The 24,836-nt window shown below is 60.0% G+C and overlaps 4 protein-coding genes across 6 annotated transcripts; 3 read left to right on the forward strand and 1 right to left on the reverse strand.

Moving 5' to 3' along the window:
• Window positions 1-554: 554 nt before the first annotated feature.
• On the reverse strand, window positions 555-2,689 carry PEBP1 (phosphatidylethanolamine binding protein 1). Its single transcript, XM_082066133.1, has 4 exons — window positions 2,508-2,689; window positions 2,268-2,377; window positions 1,578-1,678; window positions 555-1,380 (listed from the first exon to the last, which is right to left on the reverse strand). Exons 1-4 carry the CDS (start codon window positions 2,640-2,642, stop codon window positions 1,163-1,165), a joined length of 564 nt encoding a protein of 187 aa, XP_081922259.1. The 5' UTR covers window positions 2,643-2,689; the 3' UTR covers window positions 555-1,162.
• A 964-nt stretch (window positions 2,690-3,653) lies between these two features.
• Window positions 3,654-13,222, forward strand: VSIG10 (V-set and immunoglobulin domain containing 10; the record flags this gene model as incomplete). The annotated part of the gene is given in 10 exon segments (XM_082065861.1): window positions 3,654-3,700; window positions 3,702-3,856; window positions 3,859-3,945; window positions 4,585-4,869; window positions 8,818-9,099; window positions 9,909-10,202; window positions 11,180-11,290; window positions 11,714-11,726; window positions 12,362-12,522; window positions 12,663-13,222. Coding segments are annotated over 10 exon segments (1,506 nt in total). The 3' UTR covers window positions 12,734-13,222.
• A 935-nt stretch (window positions 13,223-14,157) lies between these two features.
• Window positions 14,158-16,273, forward strand: CFAP73 (cilia and flagella associated protein 73; the record flags this gene model as incomplete). The annotated part of the gene is made up of 7 exons (XM_082066474.1): window positions 14,158-14,216; window positions 14,639-14,744; window positions 14,948-15,052; window positions 15,118-15,312; window positions 15,391-15,612; window positions 15,880-16,038; window positions 16,127-16,273. 7 exons carry the CDS (start codon window positions 14,158-14,160, stop codon window positions 16,271-16,273), a joined length of 993 nt encoding a protein of 330 aa, XP_081922600.1.
• A 1,153-nt stretch (window positions 16,274-17,426) lies between these two features.
• On the forward strand, window positions 17,427-23,960 carry PRC1 (protein regulator of cytokinesis 1). 3 transcript variants are annotated; one of them, XM_082066155.1, is made up of 14 exons: window positions 17,427-17,518; window positions 17,631-17,763; window positions 18,013-18,135; window positions 18,878-19,111; window positions 19,191-19,361; window positions 19,570-19,719; window positions 19,961-20,108; window positions 20,228-20,364; window positions 20,632-20,727; window positions 20,837-20,983; window positions 21,310-21,420; window positions 21,673-21,783; window positions 22,199-22,381; window positions 22,965-23,960. In XM_082066155.1, the coding sequence occupies exons 1-14, from the start codon at window positions 17,442-17,444 to the stop codon at window positions 23,070-23,072; spliced, it is 1,929 nt and encodes a 642-aa protein (XP_081922281.1). In that variant the 5' UTR covers window positions 17,427-17,441; the 3' UTR covers window positions 23,073-23,960. The 3 variants fall into 3 exon arrangements, with proteins under 3 accessions (XP_081922281.1, XP_081922283.1, XP_081922282.1); XM_082066157.1 differs by having other exon boundaries at window positions 22,199-22,304; XM_082066156.1 differs by having other exon boundaries at window positions 21,310-21,411.
• Window positions 23,961-24,836: the final 876 nt, after the last annotated feature.

Below are 24,836 nucleotides of genomic sequence, written 5' to 3' on the forward strand. Positions count from 1 at the left end.
AAGGTTTATTTTCTGCCGTAAGCACTTAGGAGACAGCTCCAGGCCTCACCACCAGCTGTTGGAGGAACGGGAGAACAGGGACCCTGCGGCTTGGCTGGGAAGTGGCTTCAGGTCAGTAAAGCCAGTGATGGTGCTTCTCCCAGGGGCCAAAGTCTGCTGTTGCGGTTTTGCTGGGTGAGGGAGGGAGCTTCTGGGGAGCAGCAAGCTTGGGGACATCCCAGGGGACAGGCAGGGACTGGCTGCTCTGCTGGCTGCCAGACCTGGCACAGGGTGAGGGGGAAGGTTCAGGGATAACTATCCAGTTGCTAAGGAGTGATGGCGGCTTCAGAAAAACCCTGGAAAAAGGATTTCTGAATGTCCCAAGCCACCTGCCAGCGCTCCCTCTGCTGTCAACTCTGACTGTGACAACCAGCACCTTGGGGACAGCAGCCTGAGACCTGTGACCGCTCAAAACCGCCTTCCCCAGCATCAGTGCTGCCAGGAGGAAAGGAAGGCGGTGACACCAGCCCGCTCCTGCAAGCGCACCCCTCAGCCCCCAAAAAGACAACACACTGTCCGCCTCGGGAAGTTTTTAATTGCACTGTGAGCAAACAGCACGTTCACATCACATCGTAACAGAAGTTGAACAAAACAAAGTGGTCTCCCAGCTTGGAGCAGCAACAGAGAGCAGAAGGTAGTGCTATAAACCAGCTTCCCTGCCTCCTCCTACCAGCGGCACTGGCCAAATACATCAGCGTAAAAACAAAAGAAATAAGGGGAGTTTCCCTTCAACTGCCCTCTCCTTTCCTACACAGCCAGCACCAACCCCGAAGTGGTTCTGTCCCCTCGCCACTGCCCTCTCAGTACAGCACAGCCACTCTGAAGTGACAGGGATTCACCAATCTTTGGTTTCCCTTCAGCAGGTCAGCCAGGAGCGGTGGCCCTGGCAGGGACACTCAGCAGCAGCTCCTCGAGCTGGCGACAGGGGCAGCTGAAGCACAGCACACGTCTGGACCACGGCAACACAAAGCAGGTTCGGGACAGGGTGACAGTTCCAGCGGTCAGTGCGGGAGCTGTTGGGTTTAACTCACTAATCGAACAGAACTACAGCAATGTGCTCTGGCTGGCCTGGGCTTCAGGGGCACAGGGGGTGCTGCACAGTGCTTCACCTACTTCCCGCACCCTACTTCCCCGACAGCTGCTCGTAGAGCTTGGGCACGTAGTCATCCCACTCCGCCTGGTAGCAAGTGCCCGCCACCGGCACCCCCAGGTCGTACTTGCTGCGGAAAGAAGCCACCTTGAATTTCCCTCGTTTGTCACCGGAGCGATTGGAGAGGATGGGCTCGTTGCAGCTCAGCTGCTTCGGCTGCTCGTACACCAGCCACACGTAGCGGTGCAGCCCTGCAGGGAGGGGACAGCGTTACAAGTGCCACCTGCAATTCCCAGGTTTATGGTTTGCTCTGAAGTGACTCTGGGATCAGAAGGCAAAGTATGATGGGGCTACAGGTCCTCTGAGAAGACGCACAGCACCCCCAAGCTGGCAGCCACCTTCCTGCAGGCCTCCCCGTTTGATCCCCATGCCACCGCCAGGTACCAACCTGTTCCTTTGGGAGGGCCAGAGCCAACGTAATCTGACAGCACAGTCCCACTGCCCACGTTGTTGCCTTTCATGTTGGTCACCAGGAAATGATGCCATTCCCTGCAAGGAGAAGGCAAAAAAAAACAATCAGACCACATCACAGCCCCAGCTAAGACTCTTCATTACTTCCAGCTGCTGCTTATCCATGGGGTAACCAAAGCCAACGCGGTTTGCCAAACCTGAAGAGCACAGGTCCTCGAGCAGGTACTGCCTCCTTTGGGATGCAGAGCCTGACAAAACCAGCTCCGTCATCCTGCCTTGCAGCTCCAGGAGCCTGAGCCCTTGAAGTGGGTACCCCACAGGCTTCTGAACCTGATTTGAGAAAGGTGAGCTGGTACCCAGTTTAATACTCTGTTGCTAGCACAGACAGACCTAATTCCAACTCACACGCATACCAAACTGGAGCAGGAGCAGATGCTGTGCTTCCCCAAGCCACAGCAGGCCTTCCAGCACCCCTGGCAAAGGCAGCTGCTCCCCACGCTGTCCTTGTCTCAAGGAGAGATGCAAGGACAGATCTTCCAACCCAAACCACAGCCTCGCTGCTGCAGCTCAGGCAGAGAACACTCCTGGCCCCATTCTACGTCCCTGCTCAGCCCAAGAGGGATGCTCCATTCTCCCCGGGCAGGACAGAGAGCTGCCCGCCCGTTACCTGAACTTTGGGTCCTTCCTGCTGGGAGCGTCAGGGTCCGTGAGAACCAGGGTGTAGAGCTTCTGGGGGTCGCAGCCATCCCACTCAATGCTGGTGGGGCGATGCTGCACCTGGAGGGACAGCAGCGTCAGCAGGAGCGCGGAGCCCGGCCTGGCCGCAGCAAAGCCGGGCGGCTCCCGCACCCGGGGACGCTCCCGCCATTTTGACACACCCCCCAGCGCGGAGCCGAGCCCCGCTCACCTGGGTGGGCGTGAGCACCTTGCCCAGCTCGTCTATCTCCACGGAGCCATACTTGACCCGCAGCGGCTGCGCCGGCTTCTGCTCCACCTCGGTGAGGCTCAGCGGCCCGCTCCACTGCCCCAGGTCCACCGGCATGGCGGCTGCTGCGCTGCGCTCCGCGCACTGCGCCCGCGCCGCCCAATCACCGCCCCTCGCCGCCCGGCCCCCCCGCTCCCATTGGCGGAGGTGCCGCCGCGCTCCGCTCCTATTGGCAGCGGCGCACCGGAGCCTTCCCGCAGCTCCAGGTGTTATAGCGCCCCCAGGCGGGGGGCCGCGGCACCGAGGCCGAGCGCTGGTAAGGCCGCTGCCTAGAGCGGCCTCGGTCCTGCCGTTGATTAGGTTATAATTAACGTGCCAGGGCCCTGTGGATCTCGGCACCCTGCTCCATGCACGCCTTAGCACAGCGTGTGATGGCTGCTGCGGAGCTGACCATGTTGTGTTTTCCCCAGGTGGAAAGATGTCCTGGAGGAACTTGAGGATGCCTACGGCTCTACAGCCTTTGTTGTGGGGTTATGCAGGAAAGTAATATCTGTATTGCTACATATAACAATCCAGCCTGGAAGCTGCTGTCTGCAGTGGTGGTCAATGTAGGTCCATTGGGTTCACTTGGCACCAGTCAGCAAAACAAAACCTGTTGTTGGGATAATTTCTAATGCATCGGCTCCCGAGATGTAACAGCACCCTGGCTGCGGTGTTACCTTGGCCACGGGGAATCCCAGGGACAGCTCTAAAGAAACTGAAAACATCGGTTCTTTTCCCTCCAGCTGTGCAGCTCATCCCTGACCCTTCTGCCTCATCCTAGAGCCCCTTCATTCCCCTCCAGCTTTGCTTTAAGCTGCTGCCTTTTGGTTTTTCCCCCCATGTGCCAGACCATACAATTTGTGGCACGGCTCATTGCCACTTGCCACTGTCCTTCCCGCTCCCACTGCTTCTGAGGCATCTCTACCGGGTTCAATTATGGAAGATCCTCTGGGTGGGGGGGTTTCACTTAGAACCTTCACTTAGTTTCGCCCTCTGGAAACATCGTCCCCAATGCGTTAAATGTCCTCGATCCTCAGACCGACCCCGGGGGGCTGCCCAAGATGGCGGGGGGGGGGGGCGCCCAAGATGGCGGGCGGGCCCGGGGGCGCCCAACATGGCGGCCGCCCAAGATGGCAGGTCCGCGGCAGCGGGGGCTGACACACGATCCCCTCCACGGGCCCCGGCGCAGCGGGCAGCGGGGAGCGGGCGGGCCCGGCCAGCTCTGCCCGCCCTCCCTCCCTGCCCGCTGGCCGGGGCGGAGGCTGCTCAGCAGCGCCCGTGGCAGCGGCGCCGGCGATGCGGCTCCCCGGCGGGACGCCGGCCCGCGTCCTCCTCGCCCTCTGCGTCTGCAGGCTGGTGCCGCGCCGGGACGCCGCAGGTAGCGGGGGCTGCGGGGCAGGGAGCAGCGAGCGTGCGTGGGAGCTCCCCAGCGCTGCTTCATTTGAGAAAAACACTAACTTTTGAAAACAAGCGGGGCAGACGCTGCAGAAGGGGGATCCTGCGGACCCTCGAGCTGGCTGGGGGGTCCAGGCGCCATTTGGCAGGGAGAGCAGAAAAAGCAGATATCGGGGATATAAAAGGGGATGTCAGCAGTTGTGTCGCCTTCCTTCAATATTGGGGTGGGGTTTTGCCGCCATTTTCGGTACCTGGGTGCTGCAGGGATGAGGCTGCTTGGGCAAGTGCTCCAGCTAAGTGTGGGGTGAGCATGGACATTGTGACCCCACGTAATTAGCGTTTAACATCGCTCTTCTCTGGCTCCTTTGAGTCACTTGTTTGTTGTCGTCTCTCAGGCAGAAATCCCCTGTCCTTGCTTTCCTGTTGAGACTTTCACGCCATGTCCCTCTTCCTTATTGTGTGTCTGCTTTATATGTTGGTAGTTGCCACATGCATCTCGGAGATCCTTTGGCAAGAGCCCCCCTAGTTGATGTATATCAGATATATCAGATATCCAGCTCTTTTCTGATGGAAGGCTTTGTCATCTCCCCGGATCCCTAACACTATCCCTTGTGTTTTGCAGGAACAGAAGAAGTGGTCTTTGGGGAGGTCGGAGGAAGCATCCTCCTGGTATGCCGAAATGTCTCCAAAGAAGCAACCGAGGTGGTCTGGTTTCAAGGGGACCCTCGTTCTTTCCCCCCGCTCTTCTCCTCGCGGGTCTCCTTCCCCCCGGACGTCCGTTTCTCCCTGGTTGACAACAGCTCCCTGCGCATCTCGGAGCTGCGGCTGCAGGACCAGGGCAACTACACCTGCAGAGAGGTGCTGAACCAGACGGACCACGAGCACCGGGTCCAGCTCCTGGTGGCCAGTAAGTCTGTCCCGCCTTGGGAATTTCCTCCCCTGAGTCTCACAGGTCCCCACATTCACCTGGCGCCGGTAGTAAAATAGTGTAAAAGAGAGGAAAATTTGCCTAATCATGCAAAATCTGTGAGCAGGCTGATGGAACTCAGTTACACAAGCTCACAAGCACAAAGACGTGTCTAAACGCTCCGTCGGTGATCACTTGTGTGCAATGCAGAAGACCAAATGCCAGCTGTTAAGCCTTCACTATGTCTCTTCAGTTCCTTCCTCACTGGTGATGATAAACTAGTTTTCGGACAGATCTTTGATAACCTGTCGCTGTTCCGGGGTGGCCCTTTGCCTCACAGTCTGGCTGACTCGAGCATTCATAAGTCTTTGGGTAGGGGCTGCTCCTCGCTGTGTGTTTTCCCCTTGATTGAAGTACATCTGAAATGGATGTGCTGTGCCATCCTTTTGGTGTGTGAACGGAGGGTCCTCAGCTGAGGAGTTGTCTGCAGCCTTCCAGTTTTGACAGAAACACCGCTTTCCTCAGGTTTCCTGCCGGGAGCACCGTCCTGGCAGCGTGCCTGTTGTTGTCAGCACAGGCCATTCTTTCAGCCTTTCTGTCCTGTTTTGATGCTCTCTCCCATTCCCATCTCTCATTTCTTTCGCTCATTCTCTCGGAAACGTTCACAGCCCGGTGGAAGGTGGGGCTGGAGGGCGCTGGGACCGGTTACCTCGCACACCGCTGGTTCAGCTCCTCCCTGCTTTACTGGGAAACCGTTGTCTTGCCCAGATTCCTCGTCTCTTTGGTGGAACAGCCCCCTCCAGCTCGGCAGGGAACGCAGGTCGGATGGCTGGTCCCCTCTTGGCCCCTTCTCCAAGATGTGACGCCGGCTCTGGCCCCTGGGCTGTGACCTGCTGTCCTGTGTGCCAGCAAGCCCGTGTTACAGGTTTGAGAAAAGGGAAGGATTGCTGCCAGTTTGCCTATTTTGGTGACACCGTGTGCTGTTGGTCCCTGCCTTTCTTGCCGGTCTTTCCGTCAACACCTGCCGTGCGTGAGATCTGTTTTCTGTTTGCGTTCAGGGTGTTCCTGCCTTCTTGGTGTTTGGCGAAGGGCGCGTGTCATAAAGGTCGTACCTGTTTTGTACAGATTAAATCTCTGAAAGTTCACGCCAATAAAAATTCCCTTCCTGGGGCAAGGAACCTGCACATGGGGTTTGGAAGGTCACGGAGGGCTGGAGCGGAGGAATGGAGCCCCAGGCTAATTCGGAGAACACATATGTAGGTGTGGGGCTTAGGAGGGGAGAGCCCTAAATCTAGAACATGGGTGGGAAACACGAGCAAAAGTTATCGATGGCATGCCAGGTGTTGGTGCAGCACTCTGAAATTCATTTATTAGTGTGGAATTAATGTGTCAATTAATTTCCAAAGGTTGCAAAAGTGATGTAGGACAGCGGTGTGCCCTTAAACAGGGGAGAGAGGTATTTTGGTGGTGCTGTAGGTCAGCAAAGGCCAGAAGCTGGAGGTTCTGAGCCTCAGACTAGAAGCACAGACCCTGGTTTTTCGTGTTCGGTGTCACTGGAGCAGCGTGGACCCCTCAGACAGACCTGGCACCGCTGGGAAGGAGCCACCCGGGATCTGTTGGCTTCGTGTGGGAATCACCAGTTCACAGTCTTCAACCCATCTCACAGGTGGTACCAGAAAGTTCTCCCTTTGCTTAAAACCGCATTTAAAAACCCTCAAGCAGTAGAGGAGACGTTCTAGCACCCGGACAAAGGTGCAGCCCCGCCTTGAGCTGCTGTTCTGTGTTTGTTTGGGACGGGAAGCACATGGTGTGAAGGAGACGTGCAGCTACACACCTCCGAGGGGTTTATTCTTACGTTTGTGTGCAATCTGATACAAGCTGCTGTTGGCTCTTCTGCGGCACAAGGTTCTTTTTGTGAGGGTTTTTTTTTTTTGCTTGTGGTGGGCACGATGTTTTTAGCTTGTTGGGTTTTTAACGTTTTAGGAACAGATCTCCTGTTAATGTTTGTGCAGAAGAGCAGAGTTGCACTGGGAGAGCCGGGGAATTCAGGCTGTGCAGCCGATGGCTTCGGAGGCCGGTCCTGGAACCGGCACAAAACGTGCGGCTCTGGATGAGCTGGGACTTGGGGTCAGTTGTGAGACCCCCCAGGGCTGGGACAGAAGAGCAGTTGCAGAGAACTTTCTCACCAGAGCTGGATGGATTGAAAGATCATACAAGACGCGTGTATGTAGTTCCTGGAGAGCCAAGCCAAGACAGTATGTTCTTGTAGCTCACATGGGGTTTTGTTGTCATGTTTTGGTTTTCTTTTGGTTTTTTTAACTTGCGTCATTTGGAAGTCACTTAAATACTCTGCAAAATACCCATCAGGCATCCCTCTGGCGTGGGGTTCGCCGTGGCAGCGCCGTCTCCCAGTGGGATCTTGTTCGGTGCTGGATTAGGCAAACCAGCCTAATCCAGGGGCACAGCGTGTTAATTCTGCCTGGATCAGAGTCCAGGATCCCCGTGGCTGTTAAACGCACCCGTGTGTGTGGAACCAGCTGCAGCTCGTGCTGCACGGAGCGCCAGCCCCGCTCCGCTCGAAGGGATCGCTCTGGGCTTTCTATTGGCTTCCGATCCTTTCGTGCCATCGTGGAGTCATTTCTGTATTTAAATAACAAACAGCCGCGGTGGTTTCTGAGCCATGTGCCCTGGCGTGAGGCCAGCGCCGATTTACCCTGCCCACGGTGTGTGCTGGAGTTTGTCCCCATGGCTGCAGCGTGGCGTGGGCATGGAGCGTGGTGCGTGGGTCAGTGACACCTCTGTCCCCCGCGGCAGGGACAGCGGTGCCGGGAAGGAGTGGAGCGGCCCTGGTTTGGCTGCGGTGACACGTGTGGGTGGCCCTGAGCCCACGAGCCATGGACACCCCAACTCCCTGTGGGCAGAGCGGCTCTGAGGGCCGGAGGAGCCACAGGAACGATCCGAGGCTGGAACAGCTCTGCTGGGGGACAGGCTGAGAGAGCTGGGCTGTTCAGCTGGAGAAGAGAAGCTCCGGGGAGACCTTAGTGCAGCCTTTCCAGACTTAAAAGGGGCCCGTAAGAAAGATGGGGTCAGACTTTTAGCAGGGCCTGTTGTGATAGGACAAGGGATGATGGTTTTAAATGAAAGGAGGGAGATTCGGGCTGGACATGAGGAAGAAATTGTTGCCCCTGAGGGTGGTGAGAGCCTGGCCCAGGTTGGCCAGAGAGGTGGTGGCTGAACCATCCCTGGAGACATCCCAGGCCAGGCTGGACGGGACTCTGAGCAACCTGAGCTGGTGCAGATGTCCCTGTCATGGCAGGGGGGGCACTGGGGGAGCTGGGGAGGTCTCTTTAACCCAAACTGTTTGGTGATTCTACACTAGGAACAGCCTCCTCCTCCAACAGTGCCCTGGGTTTGTGGGGACATGCTCCAGCTTTGAACGGGTGGCTCTGAGAAGCTGCTTCACTGTCCCTTGGCCGGAGTCCTGGTGCTTTCTGTGTTCCCTCAGGAAACCCGAGTGCTGGTGTCAGTGACGTGAAGGGGCAGAGCCTTGTCCTCAAGTAGTGCGAATCAATGTCACCCCCTGTATCCGAGGCACGAGGACCTGTGCCGTGACGAATTGCCAAGGGCAGCATGGAGATTTTGTTCTCCTGCTGTGTTTTTAGGTGCTTATCTTGCAAAGCTGTGACAATAATTTTTTTCTTCCCTGTGCATTAGTCCCTCAAGGCTCGGCTGCAGTTGCTCTTGTGGCTTTTGCAGGACGACCTCTTGCTTGGTCCCTGTTGTGCTCCCCGGGGCTGTGGGACACAGGTCACGGAGCAAGACGGGGAATCCAGGACGACTTTCAAGGGATGCGATGGCAAAACCAAGCGCTTGCGGGAGCTCCAGCTCTGAAATGCCATGAGCTGTGACCTGGAAGCATTTCTAACCACGTGCTGTTCTTGCCAATAGATCCACCGCACTCAGCCCCGAAGTGCTGGGCTGAGGCTTCCCCGTCGGGGCTGATGCTGCAGCTGTTTTGCAGCTGGCCCGGGGGGCACCCGCACCCCACCCTGCACTGGAGAGAAGAGGGGCACGATCTGGAGAACTCCAGCTGGGTCATCAGCTCCTCCAGCAACTCGGACACGCACGTGGAAACACTCAACAGCTCCCACCTCTCCCACCGCAAAGTCTTCAAGTGTGTTGGGAGCCACGTTGTCAAGCAGGAGGAGCCCGCATGCACTGTGGAGATAAGTGAGTTGACTCACTTCTCTACCTCATTAACTATTAATTAGCCTGCTAATGGTGGGGCAGACAGGTGCCCTGGTCATTCTGTGCCCTCCAGAGCACTTAGGCAGTGCTCAGGCAAGCCAGGCTTGCGGGCGCTTGCCAGAGGGGGATGCTGAGGAGGCAGCGTGACCGGGTTTGTGCAGAGGGGACTGCAGGACGGACAGACGGCCTGCAGCTGAGATCCATCATGGTGTGGTTACAGGTGGGTTATGTTTTGGGTGCAGCTTCAGGGGCCGACAAATCGCCCCACATCAACCATTTCACCTGTACAAGCACTCGCAACAGAGTGAAAATGAGAGGTGGGTTTAATGCCTTGCTCAGCTTGAGATTGAGTTTGGCAGAGCTGGGTTCATAGAGGAAAGGTTGTGCGCACCCCCAGGCCCCCTTCAGGCATCGAAGCCACTAAAGTGGCTTTTGAAAACCTGAGCTGGATTTATCCTCCGAGGGTTGTCAGGGCACACAAGAGCTCTGCTGATCCCACGGGAAGCTCCTGGGCTGCTGCCCTCCTCTCTGCCACCTTCACTGCTCTGCCCTGGGGGTGTAAAGACAGGTGTCGAAAAAAGGGCTGAGCAACGAAAGGTGCTGGGATCGCTCCTTGGAGGCTGCTGAGGTCTCGTGAGCGAGCTGGATGCCCAACTTACAGCATTCAAGTCGCAGACTCCTGTCTGACTTCACTCTGTTAATGATTGTTAATCAGTCAGATGGCTGATTGCTTGTTAAACTTCCTCCTTTACTCTTTTCCTTTTATTTTTTCCTCCTCGTGGGCTGTTCAGAAATCCCTTCCCTGGAATCGGAGCCCCCGAAGACCTGCTTTGTGGGTGACAACGTGACGCTGAGGTGCCGGGTGACGGAGGGCACGCCGGCGGCGCGGCTCAGCTGGCTGCGCGGTGTCAGCCGGCCCGAGGCGGAGATCCGCCCGGGGGGCAGGTACCTGATCGCCCAGGAGGGCAACGAGTCCCGGCTCACCATCCAGAACTGCTCCCAGGGCACCGACGGCGGCTGCTACGTCTGCAAAGCGCAGAACCCCGTGGGGCTGAGGGAGCTCTTCGTCTGCCTGACGGTGGAGCGTGAGTGGGGCTGCCTGGGGTTGGCGGCAGGGACTGAGGAGCACTCGGGGACACAGGGGCCACTGACCAGTCCCCGTGGGGCTCCGTTTGCCACTAAGAGCGTTCTTTGCCTGCTGGTGCTTTCCATACTCTTGCAGCAAGTGTAATGTGGGTCAGACTCCCTTCATTCCGGGTAAAAAGACCCAGTTCCCCTCACCTTGGTGTAATGGGCCTGGCAGAAGAGCATCCTTGGTCCCTCGTGAGCTTGTGAATTAGTGGAGGGAGTCCAGCAGTGGGCTAGCAAGATGATTAGGGGCCTGGAGCACCTTTCTGATGAGGAGAGACTGAGAGAGCTGGGGCTGTTCAGCCTGGAGAAGCTGAGAGGCATCTCATCAATGTTTATAAGTATCTCCAGGGTGGGTGTCAGAGGATGGACCAGACTCTGTTCAGTGGTGCCCAACGCCAGGGTGAGGGGCAACAGGCACAGACTGAAACACAGGAGGTTCCATCTAAACATGAGGAGAAACTTCTTTCCTTTGAGATGCCAGAGCCTGGCCCAGGCTGCCCAGAGCGGGTGTGGAGTCTCCTTCTCTGAGACATTCAAACCCCCTGGACCGACCTGTGTGATCTGCTCTGTGACCCTGCGTGAGCAGGGGTTGGACTGGGGGATCTCCAGAGGTCTCTTCAACCCCAACCAGCCTGCGATTCTGTGATTGTGAGCACAGAGGAGCAGCTCCAAGGATCAAGCTGCAATGGGCAGCGGTTGATTTGCTTTCACTATATGCACGTGGGCATAAGAATAGGGGCCCTGCTGTGGTGCTTTCAATACCACTGGGGCAGGAGTGCCTGACACCCTCAGCCCTTGTGCTGTCTGGACTGTTGCAACGATGGGAAGCAGGAGCTGAGACAGCACCGGGACCTGCTCTGTCGCTTGCTCTGAGATTTCCTCATCCCTCCATCTCCTGGTGATAAACTGACCTCCTGTCTCCTTTCTGCAGAGCCGGTGAACATCGTTGGGGTCGTGGGCGCAGTGGTGGTCCTGTCCCTGCTGGCCGTTCTCACCGTCACCGGGGTTGTCTTGTACTACAACCCCCTGCTGTGCCTGAGAGGTAGGAGCTCTCTTCTGCAGGAGCCAGGGAGGAGCTTAGTCCTTCCTGGGGTGGCCTGGTATTGTCCCCTGTCCCTCCTGGGGTGCTGTGATGGTCACCCCAGCCCTTGGGCCTTGTCCTGCTCCTGGCCACAACCCTGGAGGCAGGTGGGCTGGAAACACAAGGCCCTTGCCCAGCTGAGCGCTTCAGGCACCGTTCCATCATGTTCTCCAGGGCGCTGTGCCCGTGCCGGGCTGTCCCTGTCCTTGTGACCGCTCTGTGTGTGTGGGCAGGTCACCTTCATGGCCGTGCCTCTACCTGCGGCTGCCAGAGACCGTGCTGGGGCTGGCAGGGGTTGTGCAGTGGAACCAGCCCCGTGCTGCCCCAGGGACCGCTCTGGTGCTGGTTTCTAACACTCTTTTTCCTTCCTTTCCCCCCATTCAGGTGCTGCGTTCAGGTGAGTGCTCATTTCCCTCAGCCTGTCCTGTGTGTTCTCATCCATCTCTTCGCAGAGGTGATGTCCCTGTGGGGCTGGGGATCCCCCTCGGGGCAGGAGCCTCCCCGGGCAAAGCAGTTCCCAGGTGTGAGCTGTGGGTGGGTGTTCGCACCGTGTCCTTCCCCTCAGAGGGGTGTCTGATGGCTGCACATGAACAAATGCCTTCTTGGGGTTCAGGTGCGCCAGATTTCTTCTCCTCTTGCTCGCACCCCTCCGGGCCCTGCTCCCTTCCCTCGCCCTGAGGGTTCTGCTCCTGCAGCTGTGGTGCTGTGGGATGGGAAGACTTTTCTGAGAGCCTTTGCTTCCCCGTTTGTATGAGAGAGGAGAATAACTCCACTCGGGAGTGGCTGGTGATGTCTAATTTAGGACATGAACGTTCATGGAGCGGTTGGAGGATTTGGGAGGCGAACGGGCAGCGGTGTGTGATGCTGGCGGTGGTGCTGTTCTTCGCACGTGGACAGGGTGGGATTGCCAGAATCCATCAAAATGGGTTGTTTGGGGGCAGAGGGATGTCAGCACCAGGGAGGCTCCGGCGGGGGGTCAGACCAGGCTGTCTCAGTCTTTCAGCCCCGCTCCGCCTGCCCTGCTGCTCACAGGAATCAGGACTCGGGCGACGTCTTAGTGCTGGTGGACTCGGAGGACGAGGACGAGGGAAAAGGAGAAGAGGAGGCCACGAGCAGCTCCACCAAACATGAGGCGCTGGCACTGGTCAATGGGAACAGCACCCGGGCTGCTTCCCCCAGCTGCCTGACAGAAGGTGAGCCCTGGTGCCTGCCCGACCCCCGAGATTTGGGGCCAAGCTAAGCCGTGGGCCCTCCAGGAGCCTGTGCGGGAGGGAGGAATTCCCGTTGTCTGGCCCGCTGGCCCTCGCTGAGCTGCCGCTCTGTGCCTGCGCAGGTGGCGATGGGGAGCAGCACGGCGGGGTCTCTCCGCGGGAAAGGAGGGGAGAAGAGCTGCGAGGCACGTAGTTCCGTAGTTCCATCCCCTCGTGGGGACACACAGAGCTGCAGCTGGACACGTGTCCTCGTTCCATGTGGCTGAGCACAGGCCATTTGTGTCCTGCCACGGGCCCGTTCAGTCAGAGCATCCCCACATCCTTCTCCGCTCACCCTTCCTCAGCTCTCACCCCGTCCTTCCACAGCCTTGTTCCCCCATTTCTCCTCTTTTTGTGTTCCTCTTTGTCTCAGGTGTCCCTCTTTAAGAAGGTGGCACCTAGAGCAGGCATAGTGGGGACATGGGTTCCAGTCACCCCCTCATCTCGATGCCTGTGACGGGCTCAAACACCAGGACAGGATTCTGGCTCAATCGCCATGAGCGGTGCTGGGTTGTATGATGGAAAAAGTCGCTGTGGGACCACAACGGTCCTGGGGTAATGGAAGAAACAACTGGTGCACGGGCAGGACATGGGTGATGCTGACTCTAGGGAGGCTTAATTGTTTTTTATTATAAATATTTTTTCTCCTAGTCCTGAAGTGTTCTGTGTTTAAGTCTGGAGTTAATCTGTACCTCGCGGTGTGGTTTTTGGGGGCGGGTCTGGACATGATGGAAAGCACAAAGAGGACTTATATATGGAAGAATGAGGGGAGCAGGATCTGCACGGAGAGGATCAGGGCAGCCGTGGGGGGAACTGTGGGGTGGGTGACAGGAGGGGTTGAAAAAGCACGTTATGGGCAGGGGAGGGGAGCTGTGTGTTCGGGGGGAGCAGGGAGGAGATCAGCACCTATGGATGGGAACAGCCACACAGCAGGATGGGGTGGAACAGGGGTGGACGTGGGGGGCTCTGTGCTGGAGGGGAACAGGAGCAAATGCTTTAAAGCGGGGGTGGAAGAGCGAGTAGAAGGTGATGGAGAGGTGAGTGCACAAGGGATCCAAGTGTGTGTGGAGGGTAATGGGGGATGTGAGCACATGTACAGGGGAATTAAGGGGACCTGGGGGCACGTGGGGGAGCAAAGGGGACATGGGGGAGTGAAGGGAACCTGGGGGCGTGTGGCATGGAAGGGAGGCACCCCGGGCCACACGGAGAGGAGCATTGTTCTGGATAAGAACAGTGTGAGCTGGAGGAGAGCTGAGAAGGTACCGTGGGAACTGAGCACTTGGGGGGCAGTGTTTGGGGTCCGGTTGTGTGCAATGGTCTCCGAAGGGATGTGGAGCCCAAACGGAGGTTTCCGAGGGGCTGCAGGGGGGACTGGAGTGCGGGAGGAGGATGGAGTGTGGTCAGAGAGCTGCCAGCTGTCCCCAAGGAGCCTCGGCAGCCCCGTGCCCAGCATCCCCCGGGGCGATGCTCCAGGCCAGGAAAATCCCCGGGCGCTGCGGGAGCCTCCGGCTGCCCCGGCAACAGCGTCGAGGCGCCGCCATCTCGGCTGTGCCGGGCGAGGAGGAGGCGCCGGCTGAGATGGACTTGAACCTGGAGGAGAGTTTGGGCCGGGCGTTCCAGGACAAGCTGCGGCTGCCGTGAGTGGGACCCCCTGTCCTCCCCAGGGACTGGCAGCTGCTGGCTGGGGGCAAGTGGAATTTGGGAATGGGGCCACATGTCCTGTGTCCCCATGGTCTCATGGTTTGTGTCCCCATGGCTGGGTCCTCAGGGTGCCACTGACAGGGGGCTGTCACTGGGTGGGTGCTGGGTCTGTAGGCAGGGAGCTGTGGTGTGTCCCCAGGCGAGTATCAGGGCTCCATCTCTGCCTGTGCCCCATCCAGAGGAGCTGGGGCACTTGGGTGCCCACGTGCTGCCCAACACGCTTCCGAGTGGCTTTTACACGGATCGCCCTGGCAACAGAGCAGCGGTGGTCCCAGAGGGGATCCTGCTGGTGCCATGGTGGGGGTGCCCCTGGCCAGGCTTCCCCTGGCCATGACAAGCCCCACACAACCCCTGGCAGGACGGTGCTGGTGGGTGACAGTGCCATGGTGCTGCCCTCCGCACGGGTGCTGCTGAAGCGACAGGAGGCGGCGGAGGTGGAGCGGGGGCTGCAGCGCCAGCGGGAGGTAAGAGCAGCCCCCATGTGTGTCCCCCATGTGTGTCCCCCATGTGTGTCCCCCATGTGTGTCCCCCATGTGTGTCCCCCATGTGTCCCCTCCCTGGGGCTGCAGCCCTGGCTGCCATGGGGGACGTACCCAGCCATTCATGGGCTGTCACCCGTGTCCCCCCATGGTGTGGGGTGACGCCCTCACACCCGGTGTTCCCGCAGGAGTTTGGGCAGAGGATGGAGCTCCTGGAGCAGCGCCGGCAGCGGCTCTGCCAGCGCAAAGACCAACTCCAGGACGTCATCCTCAAATTCAACGCCTTCCTGCAGGTGCCAGGGTGGGGGCCGGGGCTGGGCGGGCCGTGGGCCCCCGCTGACCCCGTGTCCTGCCGCAGGCCTCGGCGGTGAGGGGGGAGCGGGCGCTGCGGCGGGCAGACTGGGCGCGGGCGGCCGGGCGGGAGAACGAGGCCGCCCGGCTGCTCCGGGAGCTGGAGGGGCTGCGGCAGCATCGGGAGCGCCTGCTCCAGCAGACACGGAGCCTCCGCCGCTTCGGCGACTGCCTGCAGGACGTGGTGGCCAGGACAGGGCAGGTGAGCGGGGGGGTCCCCGTCCTGCCGTGGCACCCTGCGTGTCCCCGAGCCAGCCCGCTCACCCCTCACGCTGCCCAGTTCCAGGACGTCCCGGCCATGCTGGCCCATTTCGTGGCGCTGGTGGGAGTGCGGGCCGCCCTGGCACAGGAGGTAGCGGCCGGGCAGGAGCGGCTGGCACAGGGCCAGGCTCAGCTCCAGCGGTACCGGGAGGAGACCGACAGCGAGCTCCTGCGCACCAGGGATGAGCTGGCCCGGCTCCGGGCTTACCTCGAGGCCACCCGCGTTGAGGTGCTCCAGGAGGTGAGGAGGGACATGGGGTGCCCAGGGACCCCCCCCAGGCAGAGGGGCAGCAGTTTGGACCCCATGTGCTGCAGGGATGCCCAATGTGTTGATGGTGGGAAGGCGGGTGGCACCTCCTGGGCTGAGCTGGGGGTCCCCATGTGCCCAGAAAGCGTCAGCAGCAGCTGTGCATGGGGGGGGACACACAGTCAGGTCCCCGTCCCAGCTGTGGGGTGCAGGGGACACGGGGCAGTGGCTGGGGTGGCCCAGGGCTGTCACTGTTCCCAGGAGTCCCGCTGGGCGCAGATCCAGAGAGCAGCCACCCGGAGGACACTGCAGCTGGGGCAGATCAAGCTGGCCGTGCTGAACCTCTTTCAGCTCGTCACCGCACAGTTCAAGGTCCCCATGGATGTGGCCCTGGAGAACACCGAGGCCCAGCTGGACGTGGTCAGTGCAGCTGGGTGGTGGGGCTGCGGGGGACATGGGGACACTCATGTCCCCACATCGCTGCAGCATCAGGCTCCTGTCTCCGCAGGTGCTGCTCTGCATGCAGGACCTGGCTGCCATCTGTGCTGAGCTGCACCCCCGGGAGCCGGGGCTGCGTCCCCCACGGGTGCCGGCAGCCACCAGCACACGCCGGCTGCGCCAGGGGGGTGCCAGGGGGGCTCTGAGCCTGAAATAGCCCCCAAGGGACAACTCCTGGGGCTGGGGAGAGTTTACCAGGGCCAGTGTGAAGCCCCAGGAACCCCCGGGGATGGAGGTCGCTCCCCGACAAGTCTGGGCCCCCCACGATGAGCAGTGACATGGGTGGCAGTGGCACAGGGGGGTGGCACCGCACTGGCGGGGGAGCAGGGCTCCCCAGGGCCCCCCAGGCAGCAGGACCTGGTTGTGGGAACAGCAGGATGTGCAGTTCCAGCTAAAGGGCCTTGGGCAGGTTCTACAGAAGTACGTTTTTATGAGTGTAAGCAGCGATAGCCCAGGCCAGTGAGAATGGTATCTTGGGTCGGAAAACCGCCCACGCACATATGATGTGTGAATGAGTGGGTCGTAACGCCGCCCCAAGATACGCACAGGAACGGGACTGGAAACAGTCACAACAGGAGTGCGGTGTGTCTGGAATGGCATTTTTTGATAAAACTGTCGAACCTCTTGGTCCAGCCCTGTATCTGTAAACATACACATTGAGAACTGTTAATAAAAGAGAGCTCGCTCTGCCCGGCTCTGCTCTCGCTGCTGGCAGGAGCTCTGTGCCCGGGTCTCTGTGTGCCCCGCTGGGTGCCCCCTGCGAGCCTCTCCATCCCGCAGCGCGGCGGCGACCGCGCAGTCCCACGGGTGAGTCAATGTTCGCGGCCACATTAATCCCCGCAGATAACAGGGACAAGCAGTCCCTGCAGTGTTATACGGGAACACCGTGCCAGCGAACGCCTCGCTCCCGGCACGGCTCCGGCTCCCGCTCGGCTCTGCCGGGGTCGAGGGCAGCGGGGACCGGGCCGGGGCTGTCGATGCGGTCCCGGGGCTGTCGATGCGGTCCCGGGGGTGTCCCGGAGTACGGTGGGATCGCCCCGAGGGGCGGAGCCACCCCGGCGCCTGCGCAGTGGCGCGCAGCCACCGCCCGGGATGGGTGGGGCTCCCGCGCGAGGTCACGTGGTTACTGTCAAACACGGAGCGCGCGCCAATTGACTCGCGGCGCCGTACCGTTAAGACACGGGTGCCGGTCTCGCTTGTGATTGGTTAGGAGAGCCGAAGGCTTTTAGCTGCTATTGGCTGGCGGCCGGCGTGGGGCGGGGCTGCTGGAGGAGAGCGGCGGTTGTGGGCGGGGCCTGCGGTGACGCTATTGCTCGTGGCAGCCAATGAGCGCGTCCGCGACGCGATTTAAATCGTGGGAGAAAGCGGTGGCGCAGAGCGGAGCGATGGCTACGAGAAAAAGGTGCGGGATCGGGACCGGGTGGGGTGCGGGGGGAGACCCGGGGCGGGGTGCGGGGGGGGCCGTGGCCCCGGGCCGTGCGGCGGCGCTGACGGCCGGTTCCCGCCGCCCGCAGTGAGGTGTTGGCGGCCGAGACCGTGTCGTGCCTGAACCGCGCGATGGCCACGCTGCGGGACATCTGGGAGGAAATCGGCATCCCCGAGGAAATGCGCCTGGAGCGCACCGAGGTGGTGAAGAAGCACATCAAGGTGAGGGGGCCGGGGGCTCAGCCGGGGCCGGCGGGAGGGGCCGGAGCTCCTGCTCGGGGCGGGGCACCCGGGGCTGTCGCTGCCGCTGCGCTCGCCCACAGTGCGGCCCTGCGGGGCGCGCACCCCTGTCCCTTCCCCTGGCGCCCCCTTCGCTTGGCCCCAGCGCTGCTTCTCCAGCCGTTGTCCCGCTCGTCGCCACCCCCCGGCTCGCCCCGTCCCCATCCCGCCTCTACCCACCTTGTGCCGCAGAACCTGCTGGACATGATGGTGGCCGAGGAGGAGAGCCTGAAGGAGCGTCTCCTGAAAAGCATCGCGCTGTGTCGGAAGGAGCTGGACACCCTGTGCAGGGAGCTCCAGCTGGACGCCCTGGAGGTACGACCTGCTCCTCTCTCCGGGAGCAGCAGAGCGGCGCTGCCCGGTGTGCCGGGGAGGCTGGAGCTCGCAAGGCAGGCGCTTGTTCCAAACCACTTTTCCTGATACTTGGTAGAGCCAAAGGCAGGGGCTTGGCAGGTCGGGCCCTCGGGGGTGGCAGTGAGGAGGCCAAGGGTCTCACAGCATCTCATTTTGTGTTGATACCTAAAATCAGCAGTTAGCAATAAGATAAGTTAATAAGAATAAGGGCCATAGATTTTAGGCACTTATTAAATAAGGTTCACGGATGTTAGGTTTTAGGTGCTCATTAGGTGTTAAGTCACAAGATAAGCAGGAGGGAACTCAGAAGAGGAGGTGGTGACACCAGCGCACCAGTTCGTGTTGGTTTTGTTACAAGCTGAGTAACAAAGGAATGCAATGCATTTGCCAAGGATTTATTTGAAATGTAATGAATATGTATGATCTGTGTGGATATAACCTGTGTCTGGGAATTGTTTGGGGCTCCCACTAGGCAGAACAATCACTGTGGGTGCTGATGCATCAATAAACCTTGAACCCTGTTTTAGAAGTTGCATCAATCAGCTGATCTGTATCAGTGTTGCTGCTGCATTGGCCTCTTCCTGAGGAGCGCCTTGCTCAGAACTGGGACTTGTGTCCCAGGTCTTTGTTTAAGAGGTTTCAAATATGCACGCCAGGTCTGTGAGAGTTGCAGAGAAGGGAGCTGATTTCTGGACTCTCCTAGGTGGAGGAAGAAGGTACCATTCTGCAGATGGAGAAGAATTTGCGCACCCACGTGGAGATTTTGTTAAAGCAGAAGAAGGACAGGAAGCAGGAGCTGGAAACCCTGCAAGAAGAAGACCGAGACCTGTGCGACATCCTCTGTACACCCGTGTTCCAGATTGACAGCAACGCTGTGCCCAGCCAGGAGGACCTGGATCGCTACAGGCGGCACTTGGCCTCACTGGTGGCCGAGAAGGTGAGTGAGGGGCCGAGGGTCTCACTGGGGGTGGCACACGAGGTGCTCACTGGTTCCTAATGCTGCTCGTCACTTCCAGGAGAAAAGGCACAAAGAGTTTGTCAGTGCTAAGCGGCAAATCATCCTCCTGATGGAGGAGCTGGACCACGATCCGGAGACCAGCTTTGAGCTCGACGTGGTGTACGAGTCCGAGGAAACTTTCTGCCTGTCCGCAGACAACATCGCTGCCCTGCAGACCCTGCTGCAGCAGGTACGTGGGCACATGGAGCCAGCGCCGCGGGGCTGTTGCTGCGTCCCGGCTGGTGTTGGTATCGTGATGTAAAGAGCAGCTGCTCAGCTCTCAGCAAGTTCCTTTGGGAGCTTGAGAGGAGGTCTGGGGAGCTGAGGCGGTGGCTTTGCTGGGTGCAGCGGAGCCGTCGCCTCCCCGCGCTGGTGCTGACCCCGCGCTCCCTCGGCAGCTGCAGGCCCGGCGCGCGCTGAACGAAGCCGTGTGCGCGGAGCTGCGCGCCAGGATCGCTGCGCTCTGGGACAGGCTGCAGGTCCCGGCCGAGGACAGAGACGCCTTCGCGGTGCACATGATCGGGTGCAGAGCCAAGACCAGGAAAGCTGTAAGGACCCTCCTGTGCTGGGGAGGGGGCTGGGGCGGCAGCGCTGGGTCTCGCCCTCCAGCCGGAGCGGAGAAGTTGCTCCCAGCAGCCAAGCGGGAGGAGAAATGGGCAAATCCTGCTCTCATGGGTGGAGGAGCTGGTGCTGGCTGCCGCCTCGCCTTAGAAAGCGGCTTATGAGAAGATAAATCCTATTCTGCTCGTCACCTCATGCTGCCTCTCTCTGCTCTGGTCTCCCTGGCAGCTGCAGCTGGAGGTGGATCGTCTGGAGGAGCTGAAGCTGCAGAACATGAAGTCTGTGATCCAGGCGATCCGGGCAGAACTGGCCGAGTTCTGGGACAAGTGCTTCTACAGCCAGGAGCAGAGGGAAGCCTTCAGCCCCTACTATGATGGTGGGTGCTGGTTCTTTCTGCTCGTTGCCTCCTTGTGGGAGCTGCTGGGAGTGGGGCTGCCCGAGCTGGTGGGGCGCAGGGATCCCGCTGCCTCCTGACCGTGCTGGTGTCTCCTGCAGAGGACTACACGGAGACCCTTCTTGAGCTGCACGACACTGAGGTGCTGAAGATTAAGAACTACTATGAAACACACAAGGAGCTGTTTGAGGCGGTGCTGAAGTGGGAGGAGAACTGGAGGCTGTTCCTGGAGCTGGAGGTACCATCTGGGCAGGAACCGCCCTGCCGGGTTTGGTGCTGGGTCACAGGGCAGCACACACCCTGCTTCTGCCCGCAATGCGGTTGAAAGGACCCGGGAGGCAATGGGCGCTGCATCTGGAGTGCTGGTGGGATTTGGGACGGGGCTACGCGGGGTTTGGGATGGTGCACCGCAGGGATGGGGTTCTGCAGGCTCTGTGTCCCATGGGTGTGCTGGGCCGTGGGCCGGGCTGGTGTGTTTGGTTCCTTCTGACCCCTCCTGTACCAGAGGAAAGCAACTGACCCCAGTCGCTTCACCAACCGCGGGGGGAACCTGCTGAAAGAGGAGAAGCAGCGGGCGAAGCTGCAGAAGACCCTTTCCAAGGTAGGTCCAGCCCTGCAGCCGCTGCACCCCAGGCAGGCTGGTGCGGTGCCCACAGGGCCGTGTCTGTGCTCACGGGGTGGCCGCTCCACTGTCCCTGTGTCCTCACCAGCTGCAGGAGGAGCTGGATACCCGCGTCCAGGCCTGGGAGCAGGAGCACGAGGGGACCTTCCTGGTGAAGGGGCAACAGTTCATGGAGTACGTGAGGGGGCAGTGGGAGCTCTTCCACCAGGAGAAGGAGAAAGAGAAGCAGGAGCGGGTGAGTGCGGAGCTGAGTGCGCTGCCCCCAGGCCCATGGTGGCCCCACGCGGGTCAGGGAGCTGCTGCTGCCCCAGGTCTGTCCTGTCCCTCTGCCTGGACACGGCTCCACGTGCTGTCACCTCTGACGGCGGGACTGGTGCCCGCTGCGGTCAGTGCCTGCGTGTGCTGAGCTCCTTTCCTGAGCCCCGCTGTGCCAGAGCTGCAGCTCAGCCCTGGAAACCTGTGGCTCTGAGACGGCCGCAGGGCCGGCTCGCGGGCAGCAGCTCTGTGCGGCAGCTCTGCGCCATCCTCCGCCCCGTCCGTAAGCACCGATCTGTTGTGCAGCAACTGAAGAAAAGCCGGCAGATGGAGGCAGAGATGCTGTATGGGAGCACCCCACGGACCCCTGTCAAGCGCCGGGTGCTCAGCCCCCACACACCTCACAAAGTGAGGAAGGTAAAATGTCAGTGCAAGGTAGCGTGGGCAAGATGGGACCTGTGGGAGCTCAGTGCTGTCACCAGGCTGAGGCCACCCTTGTCTGGGGTCACCTGTGTCCCACGCAGAGCTGTGGGGAGGGTTTGGGGTGCTGCAGTAGAGACAGGGCCAGACCCCAGACACCTCTGTCCTCCCTGGGGACATCAGCCCAGTGCTCTGGGGGCAGAGGGCTCAGTGCAGCCCCCCCGGGTGACATGTGCTCTGCTCCTGCAGCTCAATGGCACGGCCCTCTCCAACGCCACCCCCAACAGCACCATGCGCTCAGCCTGTGGGAGAACCATCTACCACCTGCCGACGTCACGGCTGCCGCCCTCCGGGGGGAAGGTGAGAGGCTGCCCGGGGCTCCTGCACGCGGGGCGGGCTGGGGGAGGCCGAGGGGGCTCTGGCTGTATTGCTGCTAGGCTCTGGGATGCAGAAGCCACCGTTTGTGCACGTCCAGCTGGGCTGGGCAGCTGCCACCCTGCCAGGGTGTTTCTGGGACCAAGGGGGAGGAGGAGGGCAGCAGCGTTCAGGAAATCTTCCTCCATCCCCGATTTCCAGTGCACCCATCTCTGCTCCTCCATGCTGGGCCTGTGGCTGGGAGGCCATCAGCTTGCGGGTGGGGGGCTGTGTGTGTGGGCTCAGAATGGGTCCCAGACCCCAGAGGGCTCCTGGGGCTCCGAGCTGCTCCGGCAGCGTGGGGCAGCAGCTCCCCTTGCTCAGCGTGGTTCCTGTGTCCCGTCTGTCATTCTCCCTGCAGTGTGGCCAGGCCCGGACCCCCGGCCCCCCAGCCACGAAGCCCCGGCGTCCTGGACACAACGAGCGCAACAAGGAGAACGTGCAGCTGAACGGAACCGCCCTGAGCGGTGGGTGCATGCCTGTAGCCCCTGCCCAGCGTAACCACAGCATTAATTCTGTTGCCAGCACCTATTCTGAGTTTGCGGTAATTCACCTCTTCTAAACCCACCCCCCCCTCGCTGGAGCAGCGCCCTGTCCCACTGTCACCCTCCTGCCCTGTCCCATTGTCACCCTCCTGCCCTGTCCCTGGGAGGGCAGGAGAAAACTTTTCCTGCAAAGGGCCCTGGCCTCTCCCCAACCTGTGCTGCTCTCTGCAGGCTGGGGGAGCCCCCCAGCTGCTGGGGAAGGGGCTTTGCCGTCCCCCCCTGGCTGGAGGGGCCTTTGCCCTTCCCTCAGGATGGGCTCAGCCCAACAAACACCAACACCCAGCAGCAGCCCCGTGCCCATGCAGGGCCTCGGCACAGAGGGATGCCTGTTTGTGTTGTGCTGACCCCGACACGTTTCCCAGCCTGCGGCTCTTTGGGCAACAAGTACTTGTGTTGCTGGGAGGCTCTGTGTCCTCTCAGCTCCTCTGCTCGCGCTTTCCTGCTCTCTGCAGCGAGCAGGAGACACACAAACAGGAGCATCAGGGCCATGAACCGCTCCTGCTGTCCCTCAAGGCGACTGCATTTTCCCCGCTGCCCCCCCCAGCACCTCCTCATCTCCATCTCCCACTTTTGTTTCCACAGCGCGAACTTTCAAAAGCTTCCAGGTCTGAGAGCAGCCCCTGCGTCCTCAACTCCACCATCGCCTCCTCCGTGGGCGCTGACCCCGGCTCTGGCTGCTCCTCGGCATAGTGAATCTGCGCAGGCACAGTGTCCCGCACCTCCCATGGTGTCCCCTGCTCCGGGGTCACCCGTTACCCTGTCCCCAATGGGACGCAGCCAGCCTGGCTCTCTGTGGGGCGGGGGGGTGGAAGGGACACTTAAAAAAAAAAAATCAAACCACAAATCCTTGCTTTTCTTTGGGGAATTTTTTTTAAAAACTTACTGTTACGCAGGGCAGGGGCGTCAAAGTGACATTTTAAAAAAATAAATAATCTTGCTTGTTTTTGTTAGGGTGGGGGGGCACAGGCTCTGCTGCAGCCTGGCTGGGGCTGAGCTCTGCTGTGCTGAGTGTGCTCGGGACAGACACCCCAATTCGGAGAGCTGCCCTCTGTGCCTTTTCTCCAGGGCTTTTCCCCTCCCTGTTGCTGTAGCTCTTGTCTATCAGGACGTTCGTTTCCAGCTGCCCCTGCAGCAGGTTTGTTTTAGCAGGACTGGCAGCAGCTGCCCGGGCGCAGGGCTGAGGGGCTCGTCTGTGCACAGCTGCGGGGTGGGGGTCCCTGGGGGCAGCAGTTTGGGCTGGTGTCCTGGGCCCCTTGCAGGAGCCCCACGCTGCCCAGTCTGTTCCTGCCCCCTCTGCCCGTCCCTGCCAGGGGAAGCGGGGGTTTGCCCCCCTGGGCCCCGCTCTGCACCCAGCGCTGGGTGAGGACAGCGAGCCCCGTACAACCTGCCTGGGGACCTGTTTGCACCTTTGTTAACAAAGCTCTTGTCTGTGTCTGTCCCTGATCATGACTAATTTGCACCTTGTTATCACTACAGCCCCCCATTTGCTGTTATTTATTCTCCAGGTTTTTTGTACCCTTGCTCTGTAACTCTGTATATACTGTTGATGAAAATAAAAGATGTATGTGTAGATAGTTACTGCTGTTGGTGTGGCTGTGGGGCTGTCGGGGAGGAGGAGGATCAGGGAAGGATTTAGTCCTCCCTCTTGTGTTTTTAGCACTTGTATAGCAGGCACCAGCCCCAGCCTCTGAGCTTGGTTCAGCGTGGGCTGAGCCCCACCAGGCCGGCCCAGGGGCCATATGTCACCTCCTTCATGTGCTGTTCTGCAACCACCAGGGTCTGGGTGGCTGGCCAGAGCTGGTGTTGGCCTTGTGTCCCAGCTGCCCGTATGTTCCTGCAGACACCATGGTCGTGCCATGATGTGGCCCTGGGGCCATGGCCTGTGCAGGGCAATGGGTCCCCAGGTTTGAGGGGGGCCGGGGGGAGGAAATGCGGGTGTACCCATGTGGGAACAGCAGGATGTGCGGTTCCAGCTAAAGGACTTTGGACAGATTATACAGAAGTATGTTTTTTAGAAGTGTAAGAAGCCAGTGAGAATGATATCTTGGGTTGGAAAACCGCCCCCATACATATGATGTGTGAATGTTGGGCCTGGGCCTGTGAATGAGTGGGTCAGAACGTCGCCCCCAAGATGCGTACAGGAACGTGACTGAAAACAGTCACAACATGAGCGTGGTGTGTCTGGAATAGCATTTTTTGATAAAACTGTCCAACCTCTTGGTCCAGCCCTGTATCTGTAAACATATACATTGAGAACTGTTAATAAAAGGGAGCTGTGCTCTGCCTGGCTCTGCTCTCGCTGCTGACAAGAACTGTGCCTGTCCGTCTCTATCTGTGTGAATCGTTCTCATCGCCGCACCGGTTGCCGCAGAGGAAGGGGGAGCTGCCGCTCACATTCCAGCTGTTGGTATCCCCTAAAGTGCCTCCTGTCAAAATATAACCCAGTGTGGCCCC

The sequence above is a fragment of the Streptopelia decaocto genome (assembly GCF_964273445.1).
Source record: "Streptopelia decaocto genome assembly, chromosome: 15".
NCBI lineage: Eukaryota > Metazoa > Chordata > Aves > Columbiformes > Columbidae > Streptopelia > Streptopelia decaocto.

Excerpts from the sequence above, each read along its gene's own strand:
- PRC1 (XM_082066155.1), top strand. The coding sequence starts at position 17,442 with ATGAGCGCGTCCGCGACGCGATTTAAATCGTGGGAGAAAGCGGTGGCG. Across the intron at positions 17,764-18,012 it reads TGGTGAAGAAGCACATCAAG|AACCTGCTGGACATGATGGT; the intron begins GTGAGGGGGCCG and ends CTTGTGCCGCAG. Across the intron at positions 21,421-21,672 it reads CACCTCACAAAGTGAGGAAG|CTCAATGGCACGGCCCTCTC; the intron begins GTAAAATGTCAG and ends CTGCTCCTGCAG.
- PEBP1 (XM_082066133.1), bottom strand. The coding sequence starts at position 2,642 with ATGCCGGTGGACCTGGGGCAGTGGAGCGGGCCGCTGAGCCTCACCGAG. Across the intron at positions 2,378-2,507 it reads AGGTGCTCACGCCCACCCAG|GTGCAGCATCGCCCCACCAG; the intron begins GTGAGCGGGGCT and ends CTGTCCCTCCAG. Across the intron at positions 1,679-2,267 it reads AGGAAGGACCCAAAGTTCAG|GGAATGGCATCATTTCCTGG; the intron begins GTAACGGGCGGG and ends TTCTCCTTGCAG.